Source organism: Emys orbicularis, chromosome 3 (genome assembly GCF_028017835.1).
Source record: "Emys orbicularis isolate rEmyOrb1 chromosome 3, rEmyOrb1.hap1, whole genome shotgun sequence".
NCBI classification, from domain to species: Eukaryota; Metazoa; Chordata; order Testudines; family Emydidae; genus Emys; species Emys orbicularis.
In genome coordinates this window covers 90,159,453-90,172,657 of record NC_088685.1, presented here as the reverse complement: position 1 = coordinate 90,172,657, position 13,205 = coordinate 90,159,453, and the positions used below count along the sequence as shown (strand labels likewise).

The 13,205-nt window shown below is 44.1% G+C and overlaps 1 protein-coding gene across 2 annotated transcripts in view; it reads left to right on the top strand.

Moving 5' to 3' along the window:
* HDAC2 (histone deacetylase 2) overlaps positions 1–12,919 on the top strand; it is a 44,702-nt gene extending 31,783 nt beyond the window's left edge. Inside the window, exons 10-14 of one of the 2 annotated variants that reach the window (XM_065402059.1) lie at positions 5,425–5,533; positions 6,942–7,072; positions 8,173–8,328; positions 12,233–12,290; positions 12,562–12,919. In XM_065402059.1, coding sequence (XP_065258131.1) covers positions 5,425–5,533; positions 6,942–7,072; positions 8,173–8,328; positions 12,233–12,290; positions 12,562–12,592 — 485 coding nt within the window. In that variant the 3' untranslated portion in view covers positions 12,593–12,919. Of the gene's footprint in view, positions 1–5,424; positions 5,534–6,941; positions 7,073–8,153; positions 8,329–12,232; positions 12,291–12,561 lie in introns of those variants that run through there. The other variant, XM_065402060.1, reaches the window with a different exon arrangement.
* Positions 12,920–13,205: the final 286 nt, after the last annotated feature.

Genomic DNA, 13,205 nt, shown 5'->3' with positions numbered 1-13,205 from the left:
GAGTCTTCATTTATTCACTCTAATTTAAGGTTTCACGTGCCAGTAATACATTTTAACGTTTTTAGAAGGTCTCTTTCTATAAGTCTATAATATATAACTAAACTTGTTGTATGTAAAGTAAATAAGGCTTTTAAAATGTTTAAGAAGCTTCATTTAAAATTAAATTAAAATGCAGAGCTCCCCGGACTGGTGGCCAGGACCCAGGCAGTCTGAGTGCCACTGAAAATCAGCTCGCGTGCCGCCTTCGGCACACGTGCCATAGGTTGCCTACCCCTGATGTCAAACCACAGGTTGCCAATGACCCCATGTACTGAAGTATCTGGTCCTCTGGAATGTGCCATATCCTAGACAGGCCCTCCCTCCTCTGAAATTGCACAAAACTGCTAAAACACCTGTCATAAAGCCCTAAATGTTTGTTGCACTACCGATCTTTGTACACCCCAAGAGCTATCATACACCACAGTACCAGAGTGCTACCAGCATCTGTGCGGGTACCTTGTGGGCTCCCAGTGGCAGATCCGAAAGTTAGGACAGTGAATCTGCTATACCATTGTCAATCTCAGGTACGTGTTTTGCAGCATGTTAAAATTTAAGCACTAGTATAAACCTTTAGACTCATAACCCTGGACGACGTAGGGGACTGGTGTTTGATATGTACCTCTGCCATGTTGCCGCTCCATTTTTGGAGAAACAGTTTGTAAAATCCATTCCCCAAAGAGCACTGCCACTGAAATGGGAAAGAATTCAAGGAATGTTGTATCCTTTACTATTCCAGTTTGTGTCCAACTGGGGGGGATGTTTGTAGGCACAGCACCTGCGTTGGTAAAATACCCCAAAGTCTATTCCTCCCAGTGCATCTGAGTGAACCTTTAAATCTGCTCCATTATCCGTTCCTCCCTCCAAAGAGACACTCTGTTAAAATTACTCAAGCTGTTCCCACACTCCTAAATACTCCATCATTTTATTAACTCTTATAAAACTGTTGGCTTTTGATATTCTTATGGTGGCCGCTGACAGATGCAAAATGCCTGCCCTGGGGCCACGGCTCAGCATGCAAAGTTAAGATGCCCATTAACAGATTGCAGCTCCCACAGTGTAACCTTCCTGGCTACTCTTGCCTTGACAATCAATCCCAGAAGTTCCCTCCACTTATCTTAGGTGAGTCTGCGTATACCAGAGTCCACATATCTAACTCAGGCCCCAGGTGGGTCAGCTTAGTAGAGGGGTCCCTCTTTTTTCAGCTCCAGAGGTACCCCTGGTTTATTAGCCAGGGTCTAGAATGTGGCCAGCAGGCTAGTGCACACTCACAATTTGCCCTGCCTGCAAACAAAAAGTTATCGAAGTAGTGTATCACATGCTGTAAATCAGGCTCCTGTGCAATCACCCATTCCAATATTGTGCTGAAATTTTTCAAATGCCAAGCATGGAACATCCCATAGGGAGCTACTTACCAAAATAAAACTTACTCAGAGCAAAATCCAAAAGGTGCATCTTTCCCATTATAACTAGTAGCAATAGAAAAGGTGACTTTGATGTCAGTTTGCTGACAGCAACTCCTGCGCCACAAGTCCTAACCATGTGCACAGCCTCATCATAAGGGAAATAGATTATGTTCAGTACACTATCACTTCATTAACTGAACTACCCTATGGATGTGACAGGTGATGAATCAAGTGATATTCTCTAGGTATCTTCTTGGAAACCAAGCCCAGGGGAAGACCCTAAGGGTTTCTCAGATAAATGAATGAATGGCCCTGCAACTCTATTAGAAATTTGCTTTGTGGTCTTTTTCTTTACAATGTGACCCAACTCATCTGTGGACTTCAAATTTTTGGACATTACATGACTTCTTAGCCCATATATGGAATGTTAAACAGCAAATACTCTTCCATCTGTCCTGTTAGGGTAATACCCAAGGAGAGTACCCTTAATGCTTCAAGCCTAACTGGAAACAAAGCTTTTTCCAACACCCCACTGCCATCTGCTCTGCCCTCTTTTCCTGGTCCATCACTTTGCCCTCTGTTCCTGGACCTGGAGGTACGTAAGGCTAGCCCGACGTACCCCCAGTCTTTTGCCATACTGAGGATTTCCCTGTAACTTGTACCAGTTGCAGGCCTTGGGGGCCTGAAGCACATCTTGCAAGCATGTCTAAATTTGCAGATGTTCCAAAAACAACTGTTTTCGTTAAATGCCCGGCAAATGTTATTACAAGGCTGGGGTCTCTGGGCTTTCAGAGGACTAAATAGGCCACTGTCAGTTTGAACACCTGTCCTCTGTGGTGTCATCCCCTCTAACCACAGTATGATGTGGTATGTCCAACCAGATTCCTGTCTGCATTGCAGCCCTCAGTCCAAGCTGCTCATCCCAGTTAAAACAAGCTATACCCCCAAATATATTAAATGCCTTTCAGATTAAGTCCATATATTTGAATAACACTAGGCTTTTTCCAGATATGTCTCCTAAATAACACCTGCATAGATTTTAAAAAAGCGACTTCCCAATTTCCCCAGGTACTAGCATTCCCTTGGCCATTCAGATTTCTCATTGCCATGCTTGTCCTGTCCCTACTTACTTTCTGTCAGAGCTTCCCTGTGTAGCAGTGATGTGTCAGTATATTCACCTCTCAATATCTTTTCTTTAGTAGTACAGAGATGATGAACTCCCATGGGTTCCAACACTCCTGCATAATCAGACTCTGGACTAACTACTGTGGAATCCTCAATGTCCTGAGGCCACCTGGATACCTCTGGATGCTGTTCCTATCTGATGAATTTACATTCTCTGTCGGGGGGTTGGGAGGAGGTTGTATTTTTCATGTCCCCACTCCCCCACATTAGTGCACACTCCATGCAATGGGGTAGGAGTCATTATCTGATTATCTTCTGTATCCCAAACCTGAACCTATGCCTGGTAACTGAGACTACCTCTACCAGAAGCCCCCAACTTCTGTAACAACTGAAGTTAACCTGCAACAGTTGTGTACAGCAGTTGACCTCTGCTGTACACATGTTTACACTGGACCCGGCCCCCCAAAGAGCAGATATCTTCCCCCCTCCCCCTTCTGAGCCTTGTGGCTAAATCTGCTGGCCCACTTATTTTAGTAGCTCCTGTTGCTAGCCTGATGCCTGGAATCAATCTGAGGGGTTCTTTACCCAGAGCTTTCTTCCAAGAATCAGTCCCAAGGATTTGATTCTCATGAAGCAATCAAGGGCATTGGGAGATAGCATACTGCTTCATCCCTAAATAGGTCTCTTATATACTTAACGTAGTTTATACAAGAAAATGTGACCATTGTATACAGCAAATAGAATGCATCATACTTTCTTGGTATTCAAGACTTCACCTGCTTCTATGGAGGGGCCTGGGCAATAAGTTCTCAAGAATATGAATTAAATTACCCATCAGGAGACCTTTTAGTTTTCACAGTAAACCATTCCCTGTTACTGATGCTGTGGGTTGATACCCATGTTAATCAAGTTGTGATCTTATGAGCAGAAAAATCTCTGCTATGTGCTTGGTTGAGAGCACTCTCTGATATAGAATCATAGACTTTAAGGTCAGAAGGGACCATTATGATCGTCTAGTCTGACCTCCTGCACAACGCAGGCCAAAGAATCTCACCCACCCACTCCTGTATCAAACCGCTAACCTATGTCTGAGCTATTGAAGTCCTCGAATCGTGGCTTAAAGACTTCAAGGTGCAGAGAATCCACCAGCAAGTGACCCGTGCCCCACGCTGCAGAGGAAGGCGAAAAACCCCCAGGGCCTCTGCCAGTGTCCCCTGGAGAAAAATTCCTTCCCTACCCCAAATATGGCGATCAGCTAAACCCTGAGCATGTGGGCAAGACTCACCAGCCAGACACCCAGGAAAGAATTCTCTGTAGTAACTCAGATCCCACCCCATCTAACATCCCATCACAGGCCATTGGGCATATTTACCGCTAATAGTCAAAGGCCAATTAATTGCCAAAATTAGTCTATCCCATCATACCATCCCTTCCATAAACTTATCAAGCTGAATCTTGAAGTCAGATATGTCTTTTGCCCCCATTGCTCCCCTTGGAAGGCTGTTCCAGAACTTAACTCCTTTGATGGTTAGAAACTTTCATCTAATTTCAAGTCTAAACTTCCTGATGGTCAGTTTATATCCATTTGTTCTTGTGTCCACATTGGTACTGAGCTTAAATAATTCCTCTCCCTCCCTGGTATTTATTCCTCTGATATATTTATTGAGAGCAATCATATCTCCCCTCAGCCTTCTTTTAGTTAGGCTAAACAAGCAAAGCTCTTTGAGTCTCCTTTCATAAGACAGGTTTTTCATTCCTCGGATCATCCTAGTAGCCCTTCTCTGTACCGGTTCCAGTTTGAATTAATCATTCTTAAACATGGGAGACCAGAACTGCACACAGTATTCCAGATGAGGTCTCACCAGTGCCTTGTATAACACCTCCTTATCTCTACTGGAAATACCTCACCTGATGCATCCCAAGACCGCATTAGCTTTTTTCACGGCCATATCACATTGGTGGCTCATAGTCATCCTGTGATCAACCAATGCTCTGAGGTCATTCTCCACCTCTGTTACTTCCAACTGATACCTCCCCAGCTTATAACAAAAATTCTTGTTATTAATCCCTAAATGCATGACCTTGCACTTTTCACTATTAAATTTCATCCTATTACTATTACTCCAGTTTACAAGGTCATCCAGATCTTCCTGTATGATATCCCGGTCCTTCTCTGTATTGGCAATACCTCCCAGCTTTGTGTCATCCACAAACTTTATTAGCACATTCCCACTTTTTGTGCTAAGGTCAGTAATAATAAGATTGGTCCCAAAACCGATCCCTGAGGAACTCCACTAGTAACCTCCCTCCAGCCTGACAGTTCACCTTTGACTTTAACGATAGTGAAGATGACTAATGGGAAGTTGTCCTCAGTTAATCATCTCTTTCCTCCCAACAATGGGAATCTTAAGCATTTTTTCTGTAAAATATTACCTCGTGTTGCAATGTTCCAATATTTGTTTCCTATCTTATGGCTAAAGAAATCAAATTTCATTTTGTCCATGGAGATTTCCTATACTGCATTCACTCGGATTGAAATCATTCTCTGCTGAGTCTCATTACCCAGACATCAGTGTTTCTTATGCCTGGGATGCAGATTCAATCTCGGATTCTCCACCAGCAGACTTTAGTTCATCCGTCGTCTTTGTTGAGCAACTTGACGGGAAAACACTATATAGTGGTTTTCTACTATACTTAAAAGCGTTCTAAGTTGTATATTCATCCAATACCTGAAGTTTGCCAGTATGTTTAAGACCTGTTATGCAGTCTGAGTTGTATAAAAAGCTGTCTAAAAACGAGCTTTTTAGATGGCTGAAATCTTTTTTTTTTTTTTTTTTTTTTTTTTTTTTTTAAATAGAGTTGCCATACAATGACTACTTTGAGTATTTCGGACCAGACTTCAAACTGCATATTAGTCCATCAAACATGACAAACCAGAACACACCAGAGTATATGGAGAAGATCAAGTAAGTAGTTGTTCCCTACCTTGAGAATGGAAACTCTGAAGATCATAGTCTTTTGTTGGTGAAAATACTTGATAAATTTCCTACCTAATCAAACCTCATCTTTATCTCCTTTTATATAGTGTACTGTTTTAGGATCACAGTGTTTGCAGTGATGGTGGTTTTAATGATTTAGGGGGAAATAGATTTGCTTTGCCCTCTTTTTGAAGCATAGATTCAGTTTAAAGTCATAAAGTAGTGGGAGTAGTCTTTATCAATAAGATATTGATTTTAAAGAGTAAGCACCATTAGTCTTGATTGTTTTTGACAAGACTTGTGCCAGCACGAAACATGAGTTGCAGACACTGCTGAGAACTGCATTCAAATCCTATTGCTCTCCACTTCTGGTGCAGAGCTGTTTTATATCCATTAACATGAGGCCTTTCATGCTTGAACATAGAGGGAAGATTTGCTATGAAAGGTATAAAAATGTAGGAAAAGCTTAACTGCCGTGACGTGAATTCAGGGTTCTGTTTCTATGACGCCAAGCAAGTGTAAGCAGAGTAAAGTAGAACTGCTTTAGGAATTTGTAATGTCCATTCTAGCAGAAGAAACCCAGAACACTGAATTAATCACAGAATAGGAAGAGAAATATTTTCAAATATTATTCTAAAATGTATTTGTAATTTTAAGTCTAGCCATGGTCTGCAAATCATTTGGAATGTTAAAAGTAGTTGTAAAGCACCTTGGGTCAGTGTTAAAGGGCTTATGTTTGTATTCATAGGAAACATCCAGCATTTTATTCTGAGTAACAAACCTGCAGAAGTGTCTTTTTGTGTCATTCAAATAATTCATGTTATGTGTAAGGATTTATGAGTCATTAATGTTTTGTTCTTAATTCAACAATAATGGCAAAACAATTTAAATATCTGTAAGAATGAAAAAGTCACCTCCATTCTGTATAAGAAATCAGTAAGTGTTGGTTTTCCTTCTTGAAAGGTAGTTGAGCTAAACTTTTTGTGTACGTTGTTGGGACAAACTAATAACTGTGGACATGAGAACATGTTTCTTATGACCACTCCACAGAGCAGGTGGTGTTATGATGTAGCAGAATGTTAACATCTGAAATCTCTCTGGTCATGGCCATAGTTTCAAGCATTAAACTTTTGTGTAAAACATCCTTTGTTGCAATGAGTAAACAGTATGGTATGAATTTACCACTTTTCTGGCCAGCCTGTAATAAGTGGAGCCTTGCTCCCCTCTTAAAAGAGAAACCTCACTCTTTCCACAATAGAACTGGTTTAACCAGAAGAATATAGAAAAATGTCAACTTTAAAATTGTTGCATTTATGATTAAATATCCAGAAACTGCAGGAAAGGCTACATCTCTCCCTATATTTAACAACTTTTCCATCGGCTACTTCACTTGCAGACAGCGCTTATTTGAGAACTTGCGTATGTTGCCTCATGCACCTGGAGTACAGATGCAAGCCATTCCTGAGGATGCTGTTCATGAAGACAGTGGAGATGAAGATGGAGAAGATCCAGACAAACGCATTTCTAGTAGGAAATGTTATCTTTAGGTGTCGTGTTAGAATATGCCCCCAGAATAAGGCCACTTTAAACATAATGGGCCAGATCCTCACCTCTGGTTAGCTGTTTTCTGCCACTCCAGTTGAAAGATCCAGCCCATAGAGACTTCCTTCCAGTAGCTGAATGGGGAGGACATGTCCAGGACAGCGTGTTTCTATTGTCTGACAATCCCCAGATGCTGACATATGACCCTTTGGGCCTATAGGTAACTGGTTACAAGTTGTGCTCAATAGGCTGTTCTGATGTATGCCAGAGCCTAGGCTAACCTGGCTTCTAGCTGGATCAACAATCTGGAGCATCGAGGAGGCTCCCTTTTATTCTAAATTTGCCACAAGAACAGTTTGGCCAGGCTGGGACATCTGGCCCCAGAATTCTCCCCAGAACAACAGCAAACCCAAAGGAAACATGGGTTACAGCCTCTTAAAATTTTGAATGCCATGTCCCTTCAGAAACAGTATTATTAAGTGAATCAACATAGCTCCTGCAGTGAAATGAGAGATCATTTTTCAAAAATCTAAAAAGAATTCTTGGATACTTGGTAGATATGAGATAGGTGGCCAGAGCACTTTCTTAGTTAATCACAACAGGTTTAACTTGTTTTTTATTATAAGGTTTAAGTTGTATGGATCATATGATTGTAAGGACTGATATTTATTATTTCTAAACCATACCTAAGAGACAACTGCTTCATTTAACCTTCCATTATATCAGTAGTGGTAGCTGCACAGCTTCCTCTTGGCATCTTAATCTGTTGCCTAACTGTTGTAATCAGAACACTTTTTCCTGCTGCAGTTAATCACCTTGCTTCTGAATTTGTTTAGTCCTTACTAAGCAATACCAAATAACTGGATTTTCACTTGTCTTTGTAACATTTCTTTATAATTATGTTTTAAGAAGTAACCCCAGAGTCTCCTCAAATGTTTTGGGCATAGTTCCATTTCCCCTTGATTAGAGGACAAATTGCTGTTGGTCTCCTAACCAGTTGCTCAAAACCAGTTTCACTGTAATTCCTTTTTGAAAGACCTATTGCAGTAAAACTGAGTTCCTTTAGTCTCTTTTTTAAATACTAGTTCGAGCATCTGATAAGCGAATAGCCTGTGATGAAGAATTCTCTGATTCTGAGGATGAAGGTGAGGGTGGACGACGAAACGTTGCAGATCATAAGAAAGGAGCAAAGAAAGCCAGAATAGAAGAAGACAAGAAAGAGACAGAGGACAAAAAAACTGGTAAGAGCATAATTTCGTATATGACTGTGTTCTCCCTTTAACTCATTATAGGATTGCACCTTTCTTAAAGTGAATTTTGTTAGCAATAAGATACCCTACAACCATTAGCACAAAGAGTTAATGTGCTGTTGAAACGTTCATTCTTCTTCGAGTGTTTGCTCATGTCGATTCCATACTAGGTGTGCACACATCCATGTGTGCAGCCGTCAGAGATTTTTGTCTTAGCGGTACCCGTAGGACTGGCTGTGGCGCCCTCTAAATCAGGCTCCGCCAGCCCTGCGCCCTCTCAGTTCCTTCTTACAGCCCATGGTGGTCAGTCAGATCGCCTTTCTTGCTTAGCAAGAGCGACACCCCAGTCAGTCAAACGGATCCTACCCACCTTTTCCTCAACAACCTCTCTCCCTACAGCTTGGCCTGGTCGCGGGTTACATCGGACCACTGGACGTAGTAGCTTGGGGCTAGACCCTATAATGCTTGGCCGCCTCTCCTTCCCATCTCCCCACTTTCCCGTCCCTCTTCAGGGACCCTTCTCACAAGCAACTCCAGATTTCAGGAGGTTGAGTAGTTCCTGGGCTTGGGGGCTGTGGAGGAGGTTCCTCGGGACATGGAAGGAAGAAGATTCAGACCCATCCTGGACCTGCATTGCCTCAACAAGTCTTCAAGAAGTTGAGGTTCTGCATGATCTCCCTGGCCTCCATCATTCCTTCCCTGGATCCAGGGGACTGGTACGCCGCTTTCGACTTTAAGGATGCTTACTTTCATGTCTCCATATTCCCGGGGCACAGGCATTTCCTGCATTTCATAGTGGCTGGGCACCACTTCTGGTTCACGGCGCTAACCTTTGGACTGTCCTCAGCTCCCAGGGCGTTCATGAAACGCGTGGCACCGTAGCAGCTTTCCTGAGACGTCGAGGGGTCCAGATCTTCCCGTATATCGATGACTGGCTCATCAAGGGCAGGTCTCCAGAGGAGCCTCAATCTGATGCGGTCCATCTGCAACGATCTGGGCCTGTTAATAAACAGAGAGAAGTGCACATTAACGCCAGTTCAATGCATAGAGTTTATCAGAGTGGTTCTCGACTCCACACAGGCCAGGGCCTTCCTTCCAGAAGCACGTTTTCAGGCCATGTCGGACTTGATCGCCCACATAAAGAGCCATCCGCTGATCACGGCCCACACGTGCCTGCGACTGATGGGCCACATGGCCGCGTGCACATACCTGGTCAGTCATGCCCGACTTCATCTGCGGCCTCTGCAGGCGTGGCTGGCCTCAGTCTGTATCCCCAGCAGGCATGCCCTGGACTAAGTGATCATGGTACTAAGCCACGTCCTCTCATCCTTGGACCAGTGGCTGGATCCCGAGACAGTGCTGGAGGGGGTTCCCTTCGTGACCCTGTCTCCCTCCCCTGGTCTCGGACACTTTGGACCTGGGCTGGGGAGCCCATTTGGGCAAGCTCAGCACCCAGGGCCGCTGGCTACAAAACAATCTAGCCCTTCATATCAACGTCCGGGAGCTCAGAGTGGTTCGCCTGGTCTGCCAGGCTTCTTGCCCCACCTGAAAGGTGGTGCAGGTTCCGACGGACAATACAGCCGCGATGTAGTACTTCAACAGGCAGGGCGGCGTCAGATCTTCGGCCCTTTGTCGGGAGGCGCTCAGCCTCTGGGACTTTTGTGTGTGGTATGCCGTTCATCTGGTAGCCGCCCACCTGCCTGGAACCAGGATCGTCCTGGCAGATCGCCTCAGCAGGACCTTCTCGTCTCACCTTGAACGGTCGCTTCATCCGGCGGTGGTCAGCCTAATCTTCCACAGATGGGGGACTCCCCAGGTTGACCTGTTTGCGTCTAGGCAGAACAGAAAGTGCCACGTGTTCTGTTCTCTGCAGAACAGGGACAAGGGCTCCCTGTCCAACGCCTTCCTGATCCCGTGGTCAGGAGCGCTGATGTATGCCTTCCCGCTGGTACCATTGATCCACAAGATACTGCTAAAGGTGAAGCAAGACAAAGCATCTGTTATCCTCATAGCCCCAGCGTGGCCTCGTCAACACTGATTCAGTATGCTGTTGAGTCTTTCGGCAGCCATCCCGTTGCAGCTACCTCTTTGGCCGGATCTGCTGTCCCAGAACTACGGCAACCTGCTGCACCCAAACCTGTCATCGCTGCACTTGACAGCTTGGCTGCTGCTTGGACAAACAGGAGTGCTCCGCTAGTGTCCAGCAGAAAACCTTCCACCAGGGCTACCTATGTGGCAAAGTGGAAGCGGTTCATGTGTTGGGCCTCAGACTGACACATTCGTGCGGAAGAGGCCCCGCTGCAGGACATCCTGGACTATTTACTGCACCTTAAGCTCCAGGGCCTGTCGCTATCTTCGATCAAGGTACACCTGGCGGCCGTTTCGGCATTCCACCCTCCGTTTCAAGGCCGGTCGATCTTCGCCCATCCCATGACGGCATGGTTCATGAAAGGCCTGGAGCACCTTTACCCGCATGTCCAGGATCCAGTTCACCCTTGGGACCTGAATCTTGTGCTGTTGTGGCTCATGGGTCCTCCCTTCGAACCCTTGGCTTCCTGCTCCCTCCTGGTTCTCTCTGGAAGGTCGTCTCCTTGGTTGCTATAACTTGGGCTCGTAGGGTGTCTGAAATCAGGGTGCTCACGTCGGAGCCGCCCTATACAGTCTTCAATAAGGACAAGGTCCAGCTGTGTCCGCACCCGCCTTTCTGCCCAAGATCATTTCCCAGTTCCACACTGGTCAAGACATTTACTTACCAGTCCTTTGCCCAAAGCCTCATGTGACAGATGAGGAACGCAGGCTGCAAACCCTGAATGTCAGACGGGCTCTGGCCTTCTACATTGATAGAACAAAGCCGTTCCATAAGTCAACGCAGTTGTTCATTGCTGCTGTAGACAGGATGAAATGTTGCGTGATGTCAGCCCAGAGACTCTAGTCTTGCATCACAGCCTGCATCCACTACTGCTGTGAGCTTGCAAAGGTGCCCCTGCCAGCAATCGTGACGGCTCATTCAACTAGGGCGCAGGCGTCATCAGCAGCCTTCCTGGCGCAGGTGCTGTTCCAAGAGATCTATCAGGCTTTCCCCGGTCGTCCGTCCACACGTTCGGGTCTCACTACGTGCTGACCCAGTAGGCTCGAGACGATGCTGGCTTTGGCAGAGTAGTGCTGCAAGCTGCAAGACTGAACTCCGAGCCCACCTACGTTGATTCTGCTGGTGAGTCACCTATAATGAAATTGACATGAGCAAGCACTCAAAGAAGAAAAAACGGCTACCTACCTTTCGTAACTGTTGTTCTTTAGGATGTGTTCCTCGTGTCCATAACATTACCCGCCCTCCTGCCCCTCTGTCGGAGTTGTCGGCAAGAAGGAACTGAAAGGGCGTAGGGCCGTCAGCACTTGAGCACGGTACTCCAGAGGGCGCCATAGCCGGCCCTGCGGGTATCACTAAGGCAAAAATCTCCGGCCGCGCACATGGGCGTGCGTACACCTAGAATGGAATGGACCTGAGCAACACATCTCGCAACTGGTTTGTTTTTTCCCGTCACACTGAAGAAAAAAATCGAATAAAATCTAAAGTGCATGTTTGTATAGATACTGAAACAATACTTAACAGTCCAGGAGTGTTGTTCTAAATGCAGATCTTTGCCACTGTGGTTTCAAATCCTGAAGCCAGTAATTTGTATAGGTCTAATGAAGTGTGAATGAAAAAAGTTCTGTGTAGCTGATGGCATAAGGTATGATATGTTGTTTATTTAATAAGATATAATTTGCAAATAAGCAGCCTAGGTTCCTGATTCTCCCCCCGCACCCCAGTCTTAAAATTATTTTAGATTGTGTTTCTGGAGTCTTCAAATGTTTCAAGTGACACACTGTGTTTTTCCTTCTTAATTGTTTTTAGATGTTAAGGAGGAAGATAAATCCAAGGACAGCAGCGGTGAAAAGACAGACACCAAAGGGTAAACCCCTCAATATTAAACTATAAAATGTTTGTGCTTTGGAGAACATTCATTAACTTTCAGTGCTTTTCGACAGTTAACATATCTTCTGTACAGATGGCTATATATACATGTGAGTTATAAATCAGTGTCCGGAATTACTAAAATACTTCAAAGGCTTAAAATGTGTGATGGGTAGCTCTAATTGCATCTTTATCAACAGCTAGTCTGAGACGCTCTCAAAATGAAATTATGCCCTGTTTAATAGTTTACATTTTTTGCCTTTGAACAGAGCGAAATCAGAACTGCTCAGCAATCCTTGAATTAAAAGATGGCCTCACACCAATTACAGAACACAATACTAGAGTGGGAAAATACTAAAAGAAGAAAAGAGTTTTTTCATGCTGAGAGAGACTGTTGATTTCATTTTGTACTATTTGGCATGGACTGTATTTATTTTCATTCGGCTTTGTTTTGGTTTTTGGCAAGTTGTATTGTGAGTTTTCTAATTATGAAGCAGAAATTCCTTTCTTCACCATGCTTTATGTAATAGTATTTAAAATGGATGTGAGTTATTATGTTAAATGTCTAAACTGATCTATTAAAGTAATTTGCCTTTCCTGAGCTGATTTTACCTTTTTGTAATTATATCTTTATTAAAAAAAAAATTGTACTTGTTTCTCTTTTGTCCATCATTGCATTATATAGAAAGCACTTCCATCTAAAGTAAAGATAAACAGTCAGTTGCTGGGGGATTTAAGAGGACAGTCTGTATGTACATACGCTGATCTGTGCACGTTGTAATGACTCATAGTACATGGACTGTAAAACAGTGACTGGTGTCACTATTATACTTACAGTAAATAATGGAAAAGTAGGTATGGGAACATTGTGCCTGGATGTATGAGCATGATATTTGGAAGCAGAAGGATAAAA